This window comes from Balaenoptera physalus, assembly GCF_965194825.1.
Source record: "Balaenoptera physalus genome assembly, chromosome: 10".
NCBI classification, from domain to species: domain Eukaryota; kingdom Metazoa; phylum Chordata; class Mammalia; order Artiodactyla; family Balaenopteridae; genus Balaenoptera; species Balaenoptera physalus.
The window spans coordinates 42,820,248-42,844,209 of NC_138889.1; the positions used below are offsets into that span (position 1 = coordinate 42,820,248).

Consider the following 23,962-nt stretch of genomic DNA (forward strand, 5'->3'; position numbering starts at 1 on the left):
CTCCAGGCAGCTCATTATTTATGTGTTCATCATTCCTTCAACAGATGAGGAATTATCTTCTCTAAGAACAAAGAGGAGCTTAAGGCCTTGATTGTGGTGATGTTTTCACAGATGCATACTTCTTTTCCAAACTCATCAATTTACATATAGTAAATATACAGCTTTTTGTGTATCAGTCATACATCAATAAAGTGGTTTAAAAAAAAAAGATTCAAAGAGAAAATGTTTGACTTGCAACCGACAGGCTCCTCTACCCATGTTTTGGGCACTCCTTTTGGCTTAGAGATATGGGACAGGAATTGGTGAAATAACTAAGCTTTTCAGCAATAACCGATTTATACTCACCACCAAGTATAAACTGGAAAACATCGTCATGTAGCTCTTTAGAAGCCTGTAGGGCATATGAGTAAGTAGCCAAAACCCTAAAATTATTCCAGCCATCTCTAGTTTTGAATGCCTCTTTCTATGGATTAAACCTATTTGGCTGTTTTCCTCCTCTTCCCTCTTTGGTCTTGAAGAGTGCATTAAAAAAAGATTATTGTTCCCAAGTCATCCCTTGGGATGATTTATAATTGATCAATTATATTAATATAGAAATGTTGAATACTAGAAGTTTACAAGGCAAGGGTTATGGAGCTCCTACTCTGAGACAGTTCTTAGGCAAAAGTTTTGAAGCCCAAACCTCAAGTTCTTAACCAGTGACACGGAGAGGCATCTAAACTGCAGTTCTAGTGTGGAGTAAAGAAGTAAATACCCATTCATAAAGGAGACAGAGCTGGCAAGTACTCATCTTGGGTAGAATATTGGTTTCTTCTTAAGACTAATGAAAAAGTTGGGTTGGAGAAACATGTAGAACACCCGTAGCACTTGCTATTCTTATTTTTCATGAGACAGCATATGCTGCCATATGCTGCTCTATATCTTTTATTAAAATGCCCCCATTATCTAATTAGCTTGGGAATCTCTAAGAGAAGGGACAGATACTGGTATTTCAATGGGCTCTCCATGAACTTAAGACCCAATGCAGCTTGCTTTCTGGGTGCCCAAGAGAATGAAAATAGGGAAGTCCTCATTTGGGACTCATCAAGAGACCACCATCAGTCTCTAAAGAAGGCAGACAAGTTCATGTCCATAACCTGGAAGCAACCACTGGGCTGCTCATGCCTTGTTGATGCTTCAGAGCAGTAACTAAAATGATGTTTGTGCTTAAAGAGAACAACAACAACAATAAAAAATCCTCTTTCTTGGGGCTGAATTGTTCATGGATATAAATCAAGAGCATTCTCCTATGGTTTGTGAGGCAAGGTCATTTGGAGTACTCCCACTTCTGCTTTGTGGATGTTATCTTAGATGCTTTTCCTTTGTCCTTTACACTATATATTTGAAATAAAATAGTCAGGATTCTCTGATTCTAATCAGGACTATTTATTATTATTATTATTATTATTATTATTATTATTATTCTAATCAGGACTCTTTCTGTACACCCGGAAGTGCCCTAATTCAAACAATTTCTTCTGGGGGAGGGCCCTAAGAGTATATGCCTGGGACAGGAATAAAGACGCAGACGTAGAGAATGGACTTGAGGACACGGGGAGGGGGAAGGGTAAGCTGGGACGAAGTGAGAGAGTGGCATGGACTTATATATACACTACCAAATGTAAAATAGATAGCTAGTGGGAAGCAGCCGCATAGCACAGGGAGATCAGCTCGGTGCTTTGTGACCCCCTAGAGGGGTGGGATAGGGAGGGTGGGAGGGAGACACAAGAGGGAGGGGATATGGGGATATATGTATATGCATAGCTGATTCACTTTGTTATAAAGCAGAAACTAACACACCATTGTAAAGCAATTATACTCCAATAAAGATGTTAAAAAAAAAAAAAAAGAGTATATGCCTGAAGATAGGAATTTGATCCCCTGAGCTGGCCCTGCCAAGTTTACCTGCACGGTCCGGCTGCATGAATGCTGTTGTGGAGACATGGGGAAACAGGGCCAGGGAGTCGCGGTGAGTCCCTCGTAGGTGGATGGTGTTCCCTTGAAAATAAACTCCATGCATGTCAGTGTCGCTGCCCATTCCAATCATATGCCAGGAAACTCTATCCTTTTTGCACATGGTTAGTCCTGGCTGGTTGCCATACATATAGCCGTTAATAGCTAAATGGAAGAAAAAAGATAGCAGAGCCCACTATAATTTTGTAGATGTACTGAAAACACGTCATCTTAGTGAAAGATTATCAGTGTGTGGGGGGCAGTGGTGTTCAAGTTCAAACAATTTACGGAAGATCCTTATTATCAGAGAGTAAATAGTCCTGGGGAAAAGTCACATGGTGAATCAAATTTAAATGGAGACTGAAATTAACAATGAATAATGAAAATACACTAAAACTGTGAATCTGTTCTATTTAATAATGTATACACAGGGCATTAATTCTAAGAATCAATAAGAAATAAACCAGGTTGTTTTCTGAAGTAATTTTTTCTGACAAAATTGTTTGATAGTATGATATGATATCCTTCATTTCACATTTTAGGTTTGCAGATTATAAAGAGTATCATCCTTGCAAAAATATTTACAGACTTCGTTAATTTTCTCGAAGTCTTTTTTAAAGGTCTTGATATGAAAATCATTTTCTTTTGAGGTTCTTATCCTGTCATCTCCTTGTTAAGTGTCTTTTCCTCAGTTATTCATTTAATTTTGTCAGATCCTCATTTGCAAATGGCTTTGCATTTGATTCTAGAAGTTATCACACATCTCTTCACTGATTTCATGGATCTTGCATTATTTAAAAAAATTGCAGTTGATTGACATATTTGCCTGTCTAGTCAGTGGAGAGGGATTTTGGGGTAGGGGGGAAGGGACACTAAGTTATAAGAGGTTGGCCCTTGAGTAAATAATTTTGCCTTACGATAACTTTGATTTCCATTCCCCAATAAAATAACTGACAGAACTTTGAATAATGATCACTTAGATATGAAAACACTTTGTATCTCCAGAAATGCAAATTGTTTTTCTCTTTTACATCAACCTCAATCCATCAATAGTGGTTACCTGGAGCAGTGCCTTGAGAAGAATTGAGAAACCACATTCCAGCTCTGGGGGATGAATGCCGTGATTGAATAGCACTGAAGGGTGACTGCACCTACTTATGTCTCATGCTTGATGGCCCTTAGAGAGATATTCCCACTCCCACTCCTTCTAATGCCCATTCATCATGCACATGAATGATCTGCTACAATCTCATTGTCAAATAAAATTACTTTTTGTTTCTTTATCTGCAGAATGAGTGGTGCTAGGTAATTTTACTCAAATATCTGGAATTATTAGTAGAAATTCCAAGAAGCCGTGGGGCTGCTGAGAAGAATATCACATTTTCTGAAAAAAACTTTGATAATGCTCTTGTAAATAAACTAAGTCTTGTCTGTTGAATGTTAAAGAGATATCATTGTAAATTGTGATGCTAATAATTTAGTCCTCGGCTGGCTGGTAGAGAATCCTCTGTTGCCTTGGAACTCTAGTTTAAAGCCTCTCTTTCCCGGGAATTCCCTGGTGGTCCAATGGTTAGGACTCGGCGCTCTCACTGCCAAGGGCCCGAGGGCCCGGGTCAGGGAACTAAGATCCCACAAGCCAAACAACGTGCCCCCCAACCCCCCAAAAAAGCCTCTCTTTCTGGAACATTCATTCATTCATTCAGACATTCAACAAACAGCATTGAATATAGACTATATAATACGAGCAATGCAAAGCATTGTATGTTATATAAGGCATTTTCTCTTTGGTATTGTTGCCAACATTCTTTCTCCCACTCATGCAAGCAAGAATGGAGACAAAATTTAATTTATAATTAATGTGAAATTTAAACTAAAACACATAATTTTCCTTGAATTTTGCTTGAAAAATGACATATTCTACATGTTCAAAATATACAAATGTATTTCAAATTGCCAAACCAGGATGGGACTGGATTCGACATGGTCCATTAGATTGTTTTCTGTTTTCTATATACAGGCTTCTCATGATAAATTGCTTTTGCAACCTAGCTTCTCCACTAAGGAATTGCTATGTTTCCTAATTTATAGTTGAGTTTACCTTTTCTATTGGCTACTAGAGAGGTAGGAACCACATTTTGTATTCAGTTATAACAAAATTTTTCGTAGAAGATGATATTGAAGGTGCACTATTCCATGCTTTCCATTGGTCCAAGAGGGGACTCTGTTGGAACAGAACATCCAGGACCACAGGAGTCTGAGCTGGTGCTGTGCATCACTTGGAAACTTGAACTTTTTTTGGACTTCCTTGGGAGAGAGGGAAAGGGCTATTTCATTATTTTCCCATAATGTTTCCCATACTTTTCCCCATAATATTTAATAAACATTTGTTTATTGTTTCCCAATAATCAGATGTTATGCTTGGTCCTAAGACAAGGCCTGTTATCTCGCCATGCTTGCTTTAAGCACTGAAAAAAAATTTTATTGAAGTATATTTGATTTACAATATTATACTAGTTTTAGGTGTACAACATAGTGATTCAGTATTTTTATACGTTATACTACATTTAAAGTTGTTACAAAATAATGGCAATATTTCCCTGTGTTGTACAATATATCCTTATAGCTTATTTATTTTATTCATAGTAGTTATTTTCTCTTAATCCCATAGCCCTATCTTGCCCCTTCACCCTTCCCTCTCCCCACTGGTAACCCCTAGTTTATTCTCTATGTCTGAGTCTGTTTCTTTTTTGTTATATACATTCGTTTTACTTTTTAGATTCCACATATAAGTGAAACATACAATATTTGTATTCTCTGTCTGACTTATTTCACTAAGCATAATACTCTCTAGGACCATCCACATCGTTGCAAATGGCAGAATTTCATTCCTTTTTATGGCTGAGTTTTATTTCCTCATATATATATATATATACCATGTCTTTGTCCAATTCATCTCTTCATGGACACTTAGGTTGCTTCCATATCTTGGCAATTGTAAATAATGTTGCTATGAACATTGGAGTGCATGTATCTTTTCTTTCCTTTCGTTCTTTCTTTTTTTTGGCTATGCCACACAGCATGCAGGATCTTAGTTACCCTTCCAAGGATCGAAGCTGGGCCCCCTGCATTGGAAGTGTGGAGTCTTAACCACTGGACCACCAGGGAAGTCCTGCATGTATCTTTTTGAATTAGTGATTTGGGGTTTTTTTTTTTTGTTTGGATATATATATACCCAGGAGTGGAATTACTGGGTCATATGGTAGTTCTATTTTTAGTTTTTTGAGACACTTCCATAGTGTTTTCCACAGTGGCTGTACCAATTTACATTCCCACCAACTGTGTAGGAGGGTTCCCTTTTCCCCACATCCTTGCCAACATTTGCTATTTGTGTTCTTTTTGATAATAGCTGTTCTGACAGGTGTGAGGTGATATTTCATTGTGGTTTTGATTTGCATTCCTCAGATGACTAGCAACGTTGAGCATCTTTTCATGTGCCTGTTGGCCATCTGCATTTCCTCTTTGGAAAAGTGTCTACTCAGTTCTTCTGCCCATTTTTAATCAGGTTGTTTGTTTCCTTGATTTTGAGTTGTACAAGCTGTTTATATATGTTGGCTATTAATCCCTTATCAGGCATATCATTTGCAAATAGTTTCTCCCATTCAGTAGGTTGTCTTTTCATTTTATTGATGGTTTTTCCTTTGCTGTGCAAAAGCTTTTACGTTTAGTTAGATCCAATTTGTTTAGTTTTGCTTTTATTTCCTTTAATTTAGGAGGCAGATCCAAAGAACTATTGTTGGGATTTATGTCAAAGAGTGTTCTGCCAATGTTTTTCTCTAGGAGTTTCATTGTATCCAGTCTTACATTTAGATCTCCAATCTATCTTAATTTTATTTTCATATATGGTGTTATAGAATGTTCTAATTTCGTTCCTTTACATGTAGCTGCCCAGTTTTCCCAGCACCACTTATTGAAGAGACTGTCTTCTCTCCGTTGTATAGTCTTGCCTCTTTTGTCATAGAGTAATTGACCATAAATATGTGGGTTCATTTCTGGGCTCACTATTCTCTTCTGTGGATCTATGTGTCTGTTTTTGTGCCAGTACCAGACTGTTTTGATTACTATAGCTTTGTATATTGTCTGAAGTCAGGGGCGTGAATCCTCCAGTTCTGTTCTTTCTTGAGATTGTCTTGGCTATTTGGGGTCTTTTGTGTTTCCATACAAATTTTAAAATTATTTGTTCTATGCTCAACATCACTAATTATTAGAGAAATGCAAAGCAAAACTACAATGAGATATCACCTCACACTGGTCAGAATGGCCATCATCAAAGAAATCTACCAATAAAAAATGCTGGAGAGGGTGTGAAGAAAAGGGAACCCTCCTACACTGTTGGTGGAAATGTAAATTGGTACAGCCACTATGGAGAACAGTATGGAGGTTCCTTAAAAAACTAAAAATAGAGCTACCATATGACCCAGCAATGTGACTCCTGGGCATATATCCGGAGAAAACCATAATTCAAATAGATACATGCACCCCAAAGTTCATTGCAGCACTATTTACAACAGCCAGGTCATGGAAACAACTTAAATGTCCATTGACAGATGAATGGATAAAGAAGATGTGGTACATATATACAATGGAATATTACTCAGCCATAAAAAAGAAGGAAATAATGCCATTTGCAGTGACATGGATGGACCTAGATATTGTCATACTGAGTAAAGTATGTCAGACAAAGACAAATATACGATTTCACTTATATGGGGAATCTAAAAAAATGGTACAAATGAACCTATTTACAAAACAGAAATAGAGTCACAGATGTAGAAAACAAACTTATGGTTACCAAGGTGGAAAGGGAGGAAGGGATAAATTGGGAGATTGGGATTGACATATACACACTACTATATATAAAATAGATAACTGATAAAAACGTACTGTGTAGCACAGGGAACTCTACTCAATACTCTGTAACGACCTATATGGGAATAGAATCTAAAAATAGTGGATATATGTATATGTATAATTGCTTCACTTTGCTGTACAGCAGAAACTAACACAACATTCTAATAAAAATTAATTTTTAAAATGTGATTAATTAAATTAGAATAAAAGAAAAAATAATAAAATTATTTGTTCTAGTTCTGTGAAAAATACCCTTGGTATTTTTATAGGGATTGCATTGCAATCTGTAGATTGCCTTGAGTAGAATGGTCATTTTAACAATATTGATTCTTACTATGCAGGAACACAGTATCCTTCCATCTGTTTTTGTTGTCTTCAATTTCTTTCACCAGTGTCACAGTTTTCTGAGTTCAGGTCCTTTACCTCCTGGGGTAGGTTTATTCCTAGGTATTTTACTGTTTTTGATGTGATGGTAAATGAGATTGTTTCCTTGATTTCTTTTTCTTATAATGCATTGTTAGGGTGTATAAACACAACAGATTTCTATATATTAATTTTGTATTCTGCAACTTTACTGAATTCATTGATGAGCTCTGGTAGTTTTCTGGTGATGTCTTTAGGATTTTAGGATTTTAGGATTTTCTAAGTATAGTATCGTGCCATCTGCAAACAATGACATTTTGACTTCTTCCTTTCCAATTTGAATGCCTTTTATTTATTTTCCTTCTCTGACTGCTGTGACTAGGACTTCCAATACTTTATTGAATAAAAGTGGTGAGAGTGGGCATCATTGTCTTGTTCCTGATCTTAGAGGAAATGCTTTCAGCTTCTCACAATTGAGTATTGTGAATTGTGAATTGAGTGGAGCTGTCATATATGGCCTTTATTATGCTGAGGTATGTTCCCTCTATGACAACTTTCTGGAGAATTTTTATCATAAATGGGTGTTGAATTTTGTCAAAAGCTTTTTCTGCATCTATTGAGATGATCATATCGTTTTTACTCTTCAGTTTGTTAATGTGGTATATCACATTGATTGATTTGTGGATATTGAAAAATCTTTGCATCCCTGAGATAAATTCCACTTGATCATGGTGTATTATCCTTTTAATGTATTGTTGAATTCAGTTTGCTAATAATTTAGTTGAGGATTTTTTCACCTATGTTCATCAGTGATATTGGCCTGTAATTTTCCTTTTTTGTGATGCCTTTGTCTGGTTTTGGTATCAGGGTGATGGTGGCCTCAGAGAATGAGTTCAGAAGTATTCTTTACTCTGAAGTTATTTTGAATAGTTTTAAAAGGTAGGTGTTAACTCTTCTCTAAATGTTTGGTAGAATTCCCCTGTGAAGCCATCTGGTCCTGGACTTTTGTTTGTTGGGAGTTTTAAAATTACTGATTCAATTTCATTACTGGTAATTGGTCTGTTCATATTTTCTATTCCTGATTCAGTCCTGGGAGATTGTACATGTCTAAGAATTTGTCCATTTCTTCCAGGTTGTCCATTTTATTGGCATATAGTTGCTTGTAGTAGTCTCTTATGATCCTCTGTATTTCTATGGTGTCTGCTGTAACTTCTCCTTTTTCATTTCTGATTTTATTGATTTGGGTTCCCTCTGGCTTTTTCTTGATGAGTCTGGCTAAAGTTTTATCAATTTTGTTTATTTTTTCAAAGAACCAACGTTTAGTTTCATTTGTCTTTTCAATTTTTTTGGGTCTCTATTTCACTTATGTCTGCTCTTATCTTTATGATTTCTTGCCTTTTACTAACGTTCAGTTTTGTTAGTTCTTCTTTCTCTATTTCCTTTAAGTGTAAATTTAGGTTGTTTATTTGAGATTTTTCTTTTTTCCCGAGGTAAACTTTTATTGCTATAAACTCTCTTAGAACTGTTTTTGCTCTATCCCATAGGTTTTGGATTCTCAAGTTTTCATTTGCATTTGTCTCTAGGTATTTTTTGATTTCCTCTTTGATTTCTTCAGTGATGCACTGGTTGTTTAGTAGCATATTGTTCAGCCTTCACATGTTGTGTTTTTTGCAGTTTTTTCTCATGGTTAACTTCTAGTCTTATAGAGTTGTCGTCAGAAAAGGTGCTTGATGTGATTTCAATTTTCTTAAATTTATGGAGGCTTGTTTAGTGGCCTAGCATGTGATCTAACCTGGAGAATGTTCCATTTGCACTTGAAGAGAATGTGTATTCTGCAGCTCTCGGATGGAATGTTCGATATATATCTATTAAGTTCATATAATCTAATGTGTCATTTAAGGCCAGTGTTTTCTTATTGATTTTCTGTCTGGATGATCTGTCCATTGATGTAAGTGGGGTATTAAAGTCCTCTACTATTATTGTGTTACTGCTGATTTCTCCATTTTGTGTCTGTTAATATTTGCCATATGTATTTAGGTGCTCTTATGTTGGGTGCATATATATTTACAATTGTTATATCTTCTTCTTGGATTGATTCCTTTTCCATTATGGAGTGTCCTTCTTTGTCTTTTGTAACAGTCTTTAAAGTCTATTTTATCTGATGTAAGTATTGCTAGCCTGGATTTCTCTTGATTTCCATTTGCTTGGAATACCTTTTTCTATCCCCTCACTTTCACAGTCTGTGTGTGTCTTTAGCTCTGAAGTGAGTCTCTTGTAAGCAGCATATAGATGAGTCTTTTTTAATCCAGTCATCCACCCTATGTTTTTTTTTTTTTTGCATTTGAATAAATGATTTACTTTCATCTCAGGGAAAACAGGTAGTTAGGGAAACACACTACATTTTACAGCCCACATTAGTTTGTAGTTGGTCCTAACCCTTCCTGGCACAGCTGTCAACAGCATCAGCTGTTTTAACCAGAACCAAGGTGTTCATCCCCAATAGAATGTACACAGATGACACTAGAGGACTGCAGGGTTTTCCCTGAGAGAAGCATTAGACAGACAGAAGTTGCTGAAAGAGCCATCTTTCCAAGCAGCCCCTCCCTTTCTATTTTGGAGGATTTGCCTGAACTATGCAGCTAGTCAGCACTTAAAACATGTGCCTCTTCTCCCTAAAGAATCACCCACCCTGCCCCAAAGCACTTGGGCTCCCTAAGCCCTCACAGCCTCTGACCGAAAATAGCAATTGAAGATTCTCATCTACATTTCACCAGTCACACCTAGTAATTGGGAAGTGGGGCCCCTAAACTCCATCAATCTAGAGCTCTGTGCTTATTTCCACAACTGGCTATGGGGAGACAGGCCTTTTTAGTCACCTCAACTAGATCTTAAGATTAATTAACTATATAAAGTGCTTTTAGGTCCTTAGAGATAGACATGATATAAATAGGTGGTTTATGATCAAGAATGATAAATACACAGATAAAAATAGCTCTAGCTAGATGATCTTAAGGCTTGGAGATGAGTGGGCAGGGCAACTGTTCCCTTATTACATTCTTAGTCATTTTATTCGTGCCTATTTTTGTCTGGAGTCCACATACTAAAGGTCAGGTTCAGAAGCTGAAGGTTTCAAAATGACCCTGGTTCCACTATAAAAGTTTTCTTCAGTTTACTAGTAGCTTTTATATAACTCTGAGGTTTAACAGAGCCCATCAATTTCTATAAGTTTAAGTGAGCATATTCAAATGCAAAAGAACCTAGAGAAAGTCACCTAAGATACCGTCCCCTCCTCTGAAAATCCCTAAGGGGATTTTGAAAATTTCTCCCCAAAGACAGGATTAAGCAACAACCAATAAGATACTAGTCCAAGGAAAAGGGACTCTTCTCACCTCATCACTGTTACTGTCAGCACCCATTGTACTGCCACCTCCTAAGGATAAAATTCAAGAAGGATGAAGGTCTGTGGACTCCTTGGGTGGTCACTTAGGTTCCTAGTGCCAAAAACTAAAAGGGCTAGTATGAGTTCAGGGATGGCAAGGTAAATTTGTAAGAACTATAAATATCTGTAGAGGGAGCTGAACAAGCAGCAAATATTTCAAGGAAGGATAGGAAATAAACAGTAAGTTTGATAAAACATCAAGTCTAAAGTCTGTAGAGATGCCAATGCAAAAATTTGAAACAAAGTTTGAGAATCATTAATAGAAATGAAATAAGTATTCGTTTTATTAACTCACTAGGCTTAGGCCTGTGTTTAACAAGCAAGCCTAGTAATAGCACCATGGTTAGACTATAGCCTGCTTTTCCAAGCCATCATTGTACAATTTATTAAGCAAACAAGGGATCAAATGTCTCTCATCCACCCGATGTGATCTTTTTATACATACTTCTAATAAGTCCCATTTGGAACAGCTGAAAATCTTTTAGCAAAAGCTTTGAAGATGAGCTCATGAACTCAGTTTAAATTTCACCAGTTAAATTAAGTCAAATGGAAGGAACTCAAATGAGTAGCTGCCCAATCAGAGCCCATTATTTGTAAGTCATCAAACCATGTGCCCTGCCCCCCAATAAAACCTTAAAACCTTGACTCAATTATTGAAAACCCACATGTAACAAAGTGAAAGGATTAATTTCCATTCCTCAATTTCTCAGTCCCAGGTCAAAAAAACAAAAAAAACCCCAAACAGCTATTTAAGAAATACTTACCAAAATCAGATAGGAAAATTAAAGCCTGCATAGTTATGAATCAGAATTGTTGTACTACAACCAGGTTGCATACAATTACATCAGTTGGTTCTGTATACAATCTAGAACTGACTAGCACAAAATTTAGAATAGAAAAGCTATAAGAAGCAGGTTCCTAACTACAGAAGTTGTAAATTTCAAAAGGGTATGAAAAAATTAATGTAATTTCAGATTTTTCTCCCTTTACATTTCAAACAGATGTTCTGTAAAAATATATACAATTTTTACAGACGAATACAAGTTTTTGTCATAAAAACAGAATATTCCAGATTTGTAATTGAGCCTTAAGTCAAGTATTCTTGGCCATAGCACTAGGCGAATAAACTAGGAATCACTCAAACCAAGCCAAAGTAGAACAGGTATAAACATCCTGAGCATTGGACTTTCTATTCAAGAAGCACATCTAGGAAAGCTAATTATAGAGGATAAAGCTTCCCTTCACACTCTGTGGTACAGTGTTGAGGCTTCTAGTCATAGGTTCTATTACTTGTAGCTTAAATCCATTTTACACATGCCACTAGCGTTGTTAGTGTTTCTATTTTAACACTATAGAAGTTAATGGATTCAGTGGGCATATTTAATGAACTCTATGACTAGCCTGGCTACTGGCCACTTTCCTGTTCTAGGCAAGTAATTAGTCTCTCCACCCTACCATCTTCACTAAATCTAAAAGTCCTCCTCTGTGGCCTCCCAAAGTTTGCCTGTTGCTGAAACTGAACTCTGCTTCTTTCACTTCTTTCAGACAGTGACTCTTCAAGGGGGACTACTTTTCCCATGTATTTATTCCTGTTAGCCATAAGCCTCCTGCCACTTGCTTTTCTCCATTGCTAGAGTAGAACTCTTGGAGGTTATGGCCTGCACAGCCTGAAGTCCAACTTCATAAATACATCTGATTTCACAGCAGGCGTATGTGGCTTTGGTGGCTGGAGTTGGTCAAGAGACAATTATTGCACTTAAAAGGCTATCGTATTAGATACGCCAAACCAGCTCCTACTCCAGCAACACCTGCAAAAGCCAGCAGCACACTTCTGAGGCCGTTTGCTAGGTCCTCTCCATGGAAGAAGTCCACAAACCCATCCCAGCCTCTTTGTTTGACTAGCCAGTCTTGTTTTGTCCTTACGAGAACATCTGTGATGCTTTCTGCTAATGGTTCGATGCAGATTTCTTGGTTTATACTCTTCAAGTGTTTGGCCACAAAGGCACCAAAAGAAAGAAGAGTCACAATCCTGCCCCAGTTTGTAACTCCGTCACTGAAAACATGGACCATCACTCGAGACAAAGATTTGACATCGTCTTCGTTTTTGATGTCCAGTTTCTGAAGCATGCCTTGGAAGGCCGTCTCGTGGCTGTGTTGCACACCGTCCCCGACCCGTTGCACGGTCTCTAACGCCTTCCAGCTGGCGGCACCTGACCCGCCCAGTGGCTTCACGTCCTTGGCGCCGGTTGCCTGCTCCCGGAGGTATCGAGAGATAATCTCCAGGGACTGCCGGTACAACTCGTCCTCCTCCTCCTCCTCTGCTGGGGGCGGCATCGAGGGGAGTGAGCCGTCCGTGCTGGGGCTGTTACTGGCCTCGCCGACCAACTCCAGCAAAGGCAGGACAGCCAGTCACTTCCCCAGAGGCTCCGGCTCCCACCTGTCCAGCTCGTCTTCGGGCTACATGATGGCATCGGAGGCCAAGGATTCCATCTCCTCAGGCGGCGAGGCACGGCGGGTGGGTGCGAAGAATAGCAGCCTGGCGGGGGTCGTGGTGATGTCAGGGCCTTCGGCGCCAATGGGTGAGGGCCGCGTGACCCTCCGGGCGTCGGGCGCGAGAGTGGCCGGGGTGGAGGGGGTGGAGGGGTGGAGGGGGGTGGAGGGGGTGGAGGGGGTGAGGGTGAGGGGGTTGGGGGGCACCGTGCCATCTTCCCCTCCTCCTACCTCCCGCCGGGCCGTGGCCTCCTTTCCCGCAGCCAAAAGCTGCCTCCCCGGAGGAGAGGAGCCGCTGCCGCGACCTGGTCCCAATCCGGTCCCCCCCCAGTAGAGTTTGAGTCCGATTACTGTGTTTCTCTTGAGGCCGAGCATCTCAAACCGCCGCTTCCGCTTCCTGAGAAAAATGGGGGACGCCCCGACTCCTATCTTGAAGAGCGGAAGTAACAACTGAGAGAGGCGCTCCTAGAGCATGGTTTTAGGGCCAGTCCACCCTATGTCTTTTGATTGGAGTATTTAGTCCATTAACATTTAAAATGATTATTGATAGATATGTACTTATTGCCATTTTGTTACTTGTGTTCCAGTTGTTTTTGTAGTTCTTCTTCTTTTAGTTTCTTCACTTGTGGTTTGATGATTTTCTTTAGTGGTACGTTTGTGTGTTCCTTTCTCTCTAGTTTTTGTGTATCTGTTGTAGGTTTTTGATTCGTGGTTACCATGGGATCATATATGATGACCTATATCTACTTGTTTTAAACTGATAGTCATTTAAGTTCAAACACATTCTGAAAGATCTACATGTTTTACTCCCCTCCCACACATTTTGTGTTTTTGATGTTATATTTTATATCTTCATGTTTCTTTCTTTACTGAGTACTGTAGTTATATTTGATATTACAATTTTTTTCTTTTAATCTTTCTACAAGCTTATTTAAGTGATTGATCCTCAGCCTTTACCCTATATTTGCCTTTAGTAGTGGAATTTTTTCTTTCCTATAGATTCCTACTTCTTGTTATAGCCTTTTCTTTTCCACTTAGAGAAGAACCGTTAACATTTCTTTTAGAGTAGGTTTAGTATCGATGAACTCCTTTAGTGTTTGCTTGTCTGAGAAGTTCTTTAACTCTCTTTCTATTTTAAATGATAATCTTGCTGGGTACAATATCCTAGGTTGCAGGTATTTCCCTTGCAGTACTTTGAATATATCATGACACTCCCTTCTGTTCTGCAATGTTTCTGCAGAAATATCAGCTGATAGCCTTACAAGGGTTCGCTTGTATATGACTCTTTGTTTTTTGCTTGCTGCCTTTAGAATTTGCTCTTTAACTTTTGCCATTTTAATTATGACATGTCTTCGTGTGGGTCTGTTTGGCTTCATCTTGTCTGGGACACCCTGTGCTTCTTGTATCTGGATATCTGTTTTGGAAGTTTTCAGCCATAATTTCATCAAATACATTTTTGATCCTTTTCTGTCTCTCCTCCTTCTGGGACCCCTATAATGTGAATGTTGGTACATTTGATGTTGACCTAGAGACCCCTTAAACTGTTCTCACTTTTAAAATTTGTTTTTCTTTTTGCTGTTCTGAATGGGTGATTTCCTTTATTTTTTCTTCCAGATCACTTATGTGTTCTTTTGTATCACCTAGTCTGCTGTTAATTCCTTCTTGTGTGTTTTCATTTCAGTTATTTTATTCTTCATTTCTGACTGGTTCTTTTTTATATTTTCTAGTTTCTTGTTAAAATTCTCACTGTGTTCATATATTCTTTCCCCTAATTCAGCCAGCATTCTTATTACTATTGCTTTGAGCATTTTATCTGGTAATTTGTTTTATTAGTTGTGTTTTCAGGGGTTTTCTCTTGCTCTTTCAATTAAAACAAATTCCTTTGTTTTCTCATTTTGCTTAACTTTATCTGACTATGAAAGTAGGTGAAACAGTTACCTACTGTGATCTAGAAGGGGTGTCCTTATGTGGGAGCATTCTTTTACAGTCCGCATGTGCCCAGTGGTTTTTATGGGAGAGCTGGATCTGACATGAGCACAAGTTATGTCTTTCCCCAGGGTGTGCTGGCAGCTATCACCTTGGTAGGAGGTGGGGCTGGAGATAGATGGGCTAGGGCCAGAGCCAGGTGTGAGACAAGGTTTCCTCTCTGCTTAGTGGCTGTCACCACCCTATCAGGGGCAGGGACAGGTCCAAGTTGCTGGAGCAGAAGCCCTGAGAGTCAGGTCTGAGTTTGCTCCATCCCTTCAAGTGTGTGCTCTCCCTACTCCCAGCACTGGCACCCTCAGCTCAGAGGGAAGCTGTGCTGGAGCAAAAGGGGTTGGAGCAGGCACTTGGCATGGGTTGAGGCCCAGGCTGTGGCAGTTCAGCTGTACTCAGATATTGGGACTGCTTCTGGTGCACTGCCTACGTACGCACCAGAAATGGCTGCCACTGCCCTGCTCAGACACTGCTTCAGGTCTGGCCTCATTTGTGTCTCACAGCCAAGCTCTCTCCCCTTGGCCACAGTAGCAGTCACCCCAGTGGAGCTATGTCATGAAGGAAGCAGGCCTGTAGCAGTTGCTAGGTTCAGGCTGGGGCGCATGCCAGGGCAATCACAGGAAGCTGTCCAGCCGCCTATGCTGTTTCAATCTTCCCTCTCTGCCTTGTTTCAGGAGTAAGCAAACATGTGCATGCTGCTCGAGAGTGGAGCCCAGGCTTCCTTCAGCCTTCCTATTAGTCCCACTGGCCCTTCAACCAGTCTAAGGGACTCATCTTCCTGGCATTGGACCCCAGGACTGAGGTGCACGACATGTGGCTCAAAACACTCACTCCCCAGGGAGGCAGGGAGGATCTCTGCCTGTGTAATCTCCCTCTTCTTCTGAGTCCCCTCCCAGGGGCGCAGTTCCCTACCTGATTGATTCTCTTCCCTTCATACACATCCCATTAGATCTTTCTTTTCTCCTTGGTTGCATACGAGTCTTTCTGCCAGACTTCAGTTAGTTTTCAGTGAGAATTGTTCCACATGTAGATGTGTTTTTTTTGGTTTTTATTCATTCATGATATTTTATGCAAATGTAATTGTAGTCACTTTTTTAAATTATAGTTTATAAAGTCCATAGTCATGAAAGTGAGTTTCTATGAAATTGTAGTCACAAAAATACATGTCTACAGTTTTTATTTTTATTTAAATTATAATTATTCCTCTTTAGCTGTCAAGCCCAGTTTTTTTTCTTTTAACATCTTAATTGGAATATAATTGCTTTACAATGGTGTGTTAGTTTCTGCTTTATAACAAAGTGAATCAGTTATACATATACATATATCCCCATAGCTCTTCCCTCTTGCGTCTCCCTCCCTCCCACCCTCCCTGTCCCACCCCTCTAGGTGGTCACAAAGCACCGAGCTGATCTCCCACTAGCTATCTATTTTACATTTGGTAGTGTATATATGTCCATGCCACTCTCTCACTTTGTCCCAGCTTACCCTTACCCCTCCCCATATCCTCAAGTCCATTCACTAGTAGGTCTGCATCTTTATTCCCATCTTGCCCTTAGGTTCTTCATGACCTTTTTATTTTTTCTTAGATTCCATATTTACGTGTTAGCATACAGTTTTTGTTTTTCTCTTTCTGACTTATTTCACTCTATATGACAGATTCTAGGTCTAGCCACCTGACTACAAATAACTAATTTTCATTTCTTTTTATGGCTGAGTAATATTCCATTGTATATATGTACCACATCTTCTTTATCCATTCATCTGTTGATGGACACTTTGGTTGCTTCCATGTCCTGGCTATTGTAAATAGAGCTGCAATGTACATTGTGGTACGTGACTCTTTGAATTATGGTTTTCTCAGGGTATATGCCCAGTAGTGGGATTGCTGGGTCGTATGGTAGTTCTATTTTTAGTTTTTAAGGAACCTCCATACTGTTCTCCATAGTGGCTGTATCAATTTACATTCCCACACACAGTGCAAGAGGGTTCCCTTTTCTCCACACCCTCTCCAGCATTTATTGTTTGTAGATTTTTCGATGATGCCCATTCTGACTGGTGTGAGATGATATCTCATTGTAGTTTTGCCTTGCATTTCTGTAATGGTTAATGATGTTGAGCATCCTTTCATGTGTTTGTTGGCAATCTGTATATCTTCTTTGGAGAAATGTCTATTTAGGTCTTCTGCCCACTTTTGGATTGAGTTGTTTGTTTTTTTCATATTGAGCTGCATGAGCTGCTTGTAAATTTTGGAGATTAATCCTTTGTCAGTTGCTTCACTTACAAATATTTTCTCCCATTCTGAGGGCTGTCTTTTCGTCTTGTTTATGGTTTCCTTTGCTGTGCAAAAGCTTTTAAGTTTCATTAGGTCCCATTTGTTTATTTGTGTTCTTATTTCCATTTCTCTGGGAGCTGGCTCAAAAAGAATCTTGCTGTGATGTATGTCATAGAGTGTTCTGCCTATGTTTTCCTCTAAGAGTTTGATAGTGTCTGGCCTTACATTTAGGTCTTTAATCCATTTTGAGTTTATTTTTGCATATTGTGTTAGGCAGTGTTGTAATTTCATTCTTTTACATGTAGCTGTCCAGTTTTCCCAGCACCACTTATTGAAGAGGCTGTCTTTTCTCCACTGTGTATTCTTGCCTCCTTTATCAAAGATAAGGTGACCATATGTGCATGGGTTTACCTCTGGGCTTTCTATCCTGTTCCATTGATACATTTTTTTTTTGTGCCAGTACCATACTGTCTTGATTACTGTAGCTTTGTAGTATAGTCTGAAGTCAGGGAGCCTGATTCCGCCAGCTCCGTTTTTCTTTCTCAAGATTGCTTTGGCTATTCAGGGTCTTTTTTGTTTCCATACCAATTGTGAAATTTTTTGTTCTAGTTCTGTGAAAAATGCCAGTGGTAGTTTGATAGGGATTGCCTTGAATCTGTAGATTGCTTTGGGTAGTAGAGTCATTTTCACAATGTTGATTCTTCCAATCCAAGAATGTGTATATCTCTCCATCTATTTGTATCATCTTTAATTTCTTTCATCAGTGTCTTATAATTTTCTGCGTACAGGTCTTTTGTCTCCTTAGATAGGTTTATTCCTAGATATTTTATTCTTTTTGTTGCAATGGTAAATGGGAGTGTTTTCTTAATTTCACTTTCAGATTTTTCATCATTAGTGTATAGGAATGCTAGAGATTTCTGTGCATTAATTTTTTATCCTGCTACTTTACCAAATTCATTGATAAGCTCTAGTAGTTTTCTGGTACCATCTTTAGGATTCTCTATGTATAGTATCATGTCATGTAGATGTGTTTTTGATGTGTTAGTGGGAGGAGATGAGTTCCACATCCTCCTACTCCACCGTCTTGATCCCTTCCCTCTAGGCTTTTTTGTTGACTCCACACTCTGGTGGCCATTTGAGTTTGGACTCTTGTGCATTACTCTGCCACCTTGGGTAATCTCTCCAAGACTAACAAGAATCCCATGTTACTCACACCAATTACAATGTGGGTTTTCTATTGTTAACAACTGATGTAAAAGAGACAGAGAAGGATAATTAACTAATTTCTCCTACATGAAGATCTTGGATAGGAGTGGCTAATGTTTTACAAATTAACACATTAGGTAGTCATACATACAACTTGATAAGAGATGCCTTGCTGGATAATAATTATTTCCAATTATCACCTGGATTATCAGACTTAATGACATTATTGCAAACCCAAGGGAGGGCATTTTGTCAGTAATTTTCTACATTTATGATGTACTGGGATCTTTGCTAGTTCAAATTTTGTATTGCTTTATCTAAGGCTGATAAAGTGCTTTAGAAGTATTAAGTTTCACATCTCTCGAGATAGGGAGGTTTCACCATACCTTGTGAGTCTGAAGCCATGAAATATTTTCATCATGACCAAGAACAATACCCAAGAAACCAAACTTAAGATAGTTAAAGCATTCCAAACATTTTCACTTCAAATGCAATTATGACTTTCCTTTACAGGAGGGAAAAACATTTTTCATACCATGCATTTGGTTGGACTTCACAAACTCTTTGTCGTCCTTGTCAACACTGAAGGGACGCCAGGTAAACTTCTGAATATTTTCATCAAGATACCTGCTCAGATTCTCATCAAAGACTGTGAATAATAGGTAAAATTCCTTGTCTATTCCTTTCTATAGAGAAGAAAGAAATGAATGTATTAAAGTACAGCTTGGAGGACTTCTTAGCTCTACTTCACTTTCAAAGTTAACACAAAGTAACACAAAGTAAATTAGGGTCAATGTCAGCCATAGATTTACTAGGTCATTTTGTAAATCAGGTTTCTGATAAATTCATTCTACACCCAACAAATTCATCTTCCTCATTATATCCTTCTCCCTGTCCATGTGACCTCCTTAGAGGAAATAAGTCGTTGCTCAGAAGCTTTCCTTCCCTGTGGTACTCCTATTTTCAGGCTGGTCATCACTGTCTTATTTTCCTTACCCTAGACTCCAAGTCCTGGCCTCGGCCTCTCTCTCTCTGGCCTCATCTCCATGTATCACCCCCTAACTTATTCCAGCTACCCTGGCCTTTTGCTCTTCTGTGAACACACCAACTTCATTCATGCCTCAGGGCCTTTGTGTGTGCTGTTCCCATTGTATAGAAGGTTCTCCTAGGTCTTGCCTGGCTCAATCCTTTATTCTGTTCCATTCCCTACACAGACATCACCTCCTCAGAGTGCCCTTCCCTGACCACCCTATACAAAACAGTCACTCATTTTCCATCCTGCCTGCAAACTCACTCAGTTTACTCTACCACACTTTACTTTTCTTCATAGCACTTATCTCCACCTGAAATTATATTTTAATTATGCACTTATATTTTTTGATGTTGCCCCACTGCAATGTAGGCTTTGTGAGAGTAGGGAAGTTTTAGGTCCCTCTCTGTATCCCCAGCTCCAACAAAAATGACTGGAAACGTAGGCGCTCAATAGGTGTTTTTGAGTGAAATAATGAATTCACGTAACCCATAGACTTCGCTATGTTATGTTAATTTGAGTTGATATTCAGGGATTACTTCCCACTGTGTATATTCCTAATCCGTCTTTTTTGAGCCTGTCTGACCAAACAGCATCTTGAACTGCTGAAATCTACTTTTATTTAAAGCTGAACCAGAGAGGTAACTGTATTTTCTGTCCCTCAACCATCTTCCCATCTCTAATGTGCTCCCTTCCAATCTACCCTTCATCCTGCTGCCTGCTCCAGAGGGATCCTCAGCAGTGCCATCTGATCATATCTCTCTACTTAATCTGGGGAATACAATCTAAACTCACAGTGATCAGTCCCTGCCTACCTGTTCAGCCTCATCTCTCAGCCCTTCCCTCCTGGCACTTGGACTGAAGTAAGACCAAGATCCTTGCAGCAATCTGAACTTGCTATGTTCAGCAAGCCTCTGTCCTTTATGCGTGTACCCCCTCAACTTTGATGGTCTCCCACTGTAATCCAACTTCAAGGGTCAGCTTAGCTGTCCCACCCCTGTGAAGCTTTAACTCTTCATTGAAGTTAGGGTATTCTTTGCTTTATGTTCTTACTATACCTTATGTACACTTACTGCTTTTATCACATGGTGTTTTAGAAGGCAATAATTTAAGATCATTGGCTAAGGAAAGAAACAATATAGGCTTAAAATTTTTCAAAATACAATATAAAAAACTCGGAGGGGGGACAAGGGGTCAAATATATTTTAAAAGATCTTGGGTTCTAGTGCCATTCTGCTTAAATGCTGTGAAAACTGGGACAAATGACTTGTCTTCTCTAAGCCTAATTCCCTCATTTGCAAACTGAGGATATGAGTAGTCCCTACTTCATGTTTTTTTGGAAGGTAAATTAGATACTATAGGTAAAACACTCAACACAACATCTGGCAAATACTAAGTATTCAATGTTAACTGTTATTAACTGTGATTGCAATTGTACACAAGATGAGAAGGAACCATTGAAAGGAGTTCAGTTGAAGAACCTCATCATCTGAGAGTTATTTGGAATGTAACTGGGTCTATAAAAGTGGGATATTAGCCCAGGAGAAGGTTAGAAGGTAGGTGATAGGACCCTGTGTAATGATTAATTTTATGTGCCAACTTGACTGGGCTATAGGGTGCCCAGATATTTAGTCAAACCTTATTCTAGCTGTTTCCATGAGGGTGTGCTTGGATGAGATTAACATTTGATTCAGTAGACTGAGTAAAGTAGATTGCCCTCCTTAATGTGGGTGGGCCTTATCCAATCAGTTGAAGGCCTTAGCAGAACAACAAAAAGTCTGACCCTCTCACAGGTAAATGGGGATTCCTCCTGCCTTTGAACTGGAACAACAGCTTTTTCCTGCCTTTGGACTCAAACTTAAACACAGGCTCCTCCTGGGTCTTGAGCCTGCTGGCCTTTTGGGTCTCCTGGGTCTCTTGCTGTGACTCACCCTGCAGATCTTGAAACTTGTCATCCTCCATAGTCATGTGGGCCAACTCCTTATAATAGTTTTCTTTCTATCTATATACACATCCTAATTGTTCTTTTTCTCTACAGAACTAGGATTAATGACAAATATTACAAAATATACCATTTAAATAAATAGCTTGCTATTTCTGATTGGTAAAGTAATTTAAAATGGTTAAATGGCTGGCTTTTCCTCTTTTCATCAATGTGTTTAATATCATGCAGACATAGCTTGAAATGCTATGCTTTGCCACACTAATCAGCGTGGCTTAATCGAAACTTCTAAGTTGGGACTTGCAAGAAACAATCTACTTGCTTTCTTGTTCCTTCGGTCATAGTGACTAATTTCCAGATTATAGTGGTGAGCTACAGGGGTTCTCAAACTTGGTTGCACATAGGAGTCACCTGGAGATTCTGATTTAATTGGTCTGGAACACCTGAATAAAGGATGTTTAAAAGGTCCCCCCAGGTGATTCCAATGTGTGGCCAAGTTTGAGAAAACTTGCCCACCAAAAAGTTCCCAATTTGCATTTCATATAGATCTCTGAAACTTCTAGAATCAAAGCAATGCACAGGGAAAGAGACCCACCAAATTCCAGCCACAATAAGCAGAAATCCTGGTTTTCTAGGTGGGCATCTGTAACTTTCAGATCTTGAATTTACATTTAAAATCTGAAAATTAAAATTTTAATTACATTAAAATTATCTTAAATTAAAATTCAGATCTTAAATTAAGGAAAAACAAAATAATATAAAATCCTCATTTCGTAGAAGTCAATTTGAAGAGCAATGAGGAAAAATCACTTTTTGTAACTGACTCTTTATTAATATTTACTCCCTATCCATATTACTGATCTCTCTCACATACAACCCTGAGAAGAACTTGGTGACCTTTGATGGCCTACCTGTGTCCCATCAGCATTGAGAATGCCCTTTTTACAGACTAGCAAAGGCCCTACAAGGCCGGAGCTGGTGTCCTTGATTGGCTCAACAGCTGAGAAGTAAAGATAGGTCAGACAGGGGGGATCATCAGCTGTTGGGCTTACGCTTTCAGGCACCATCCACCTGTATGTGAAAGTTTCACCTGGCTTAACGTGTGCCCCTGGCTTCAGAAATCCTGAGGAGATAAATGAAACAGTTATTCAAAGCAACAGCCAAGAACACTAAACTTGTCACACTGGGTCTTCCAGCCCTGGTGTGTCTCTCTCTGATGATGTACTTTGTGGAAGGACAGTTGTTTTCACTGTATCCTACCAGGGAGGCCACTGCTACAATCTGCTGTTTCATGAGATAGAAGCTTATATCAAAGGATTATCTTCTTCACAGATTACATTTAATATCTTCACAGATACTACTTCTTATTCATCTACCAGGCTTAGCAAATGTTAGAAGAGCGATAATTGCCCACTTATGTATTAATATATAAATGTAAATTCATAAAATATCATTGAGTACCTTCCATGTGGAATATATTATACTTGGCCTTGCAGAGGACACCCCAAAAAGTTAAACAAGAGACCTATCTTTAAAGAGTTTGAAATCTAGAAGGTTGAACTAGGAATAACCCAAATAACGACAAGTTAGAGGAGGTAAGCGAAGGCCCAAGGTAACAAAGCTGATAAATGGCAGATCTGGGATTCAAATTCAGGGCTGTCTGATTCCAAAGACTTTGCACTTAACCCTCACATTATATAGCCAAATGAACACACTGAGTCTCTCCAACTAGACTGAGGCCAGAGACTTTCTGCATCTTGTCCAGAGCTTTGCAAAAAGGTGCCCAGTACGTTTTCTGAGTTAAACAATAGAAAATGTGGACATTTGCACTGTCACTAGTGTTCTTTCTGCACACACACAAAAGTCATTGTGAGCATTTTGACCAAGGAAATGTTTCTGTGGCAGGGGCAGTGGAGGGTGGGTGTAGAGAGGGGGAATACTCCCTCTGTTCCTTCCTTCTCTGTCCCCTCCCCATCACCTGCTCTGGACTGTGAGTGGCCTCATACTTGGGCATGAAGAAGTAAGTAACCCAGGAGTCATGATGTCTGTTGTAGTGATGGGGAAGGCTTCCATCACGACCAGGAGTTTCCCAAAAGCAGTATCATGAATGGAAGGATAGTTCCTGCAGCCACTGGGTAGAAGCTGCCTTTCTTACATGTAGAGAGCCTGTGCTACATACTCTGTGATTGGGAGAGGTCGTGTATGATGGTAAGCACATAATACTGGTTTTAAATAAATATTTGTCAATAGAGACAAAGTAAAGACCACGTGTAAGATTTTGATTTCAACAAAACATTGGAAATCAGAGTTCCCTTTCAGCCTTCAGCCACAGATCCCATCCAA

The 23,962-nt window shown here is 39.1% G+C and overlaps 1 protein-coding gene and 1 pseudogene across 2 annotated transcripts in view; both read right to left on the minus strand.

The window, feature by feature from the left end:
* HEPHL1 (hephaestin like 1) overlaps positions 1–23,962 on the minus strand; it is a 108,916-nt gene that overhangs the window by 29,150 nt on the left and 55,804 nt on the right. The window contains exons 9-11 of the mRNA XM_082409877.1: positions 22,531–22,742; positions 19,183–19,333; positions 1,945–2,157 (exon numbers count right to left, since the gene is read on the minus strand). Of these exons, the coding sequence (XP_082266003.1) occupies positions 1,945–2,157; positions 19,183–19,333; positions 22,531–22,742 (576 nt within the window). The remainder of the gene's footprint in view (positions 1–1,944; positions 2,158–19,182; positions 19,334–22,530; positions 22,743–23,962) is intronic.
* LOC309636648 (induced myeloid leukemia cell differentiation protein Mcl-1 homolog pseudogene) lies at positions 7,067–15,537 on the minus strand (annotated as a pseudogene). Its single transcript has one exon. The product of its transcript is annotated as an induced myeloid leukemia cell differentiation protein Mcl-1 homolog pseudogene (transcript).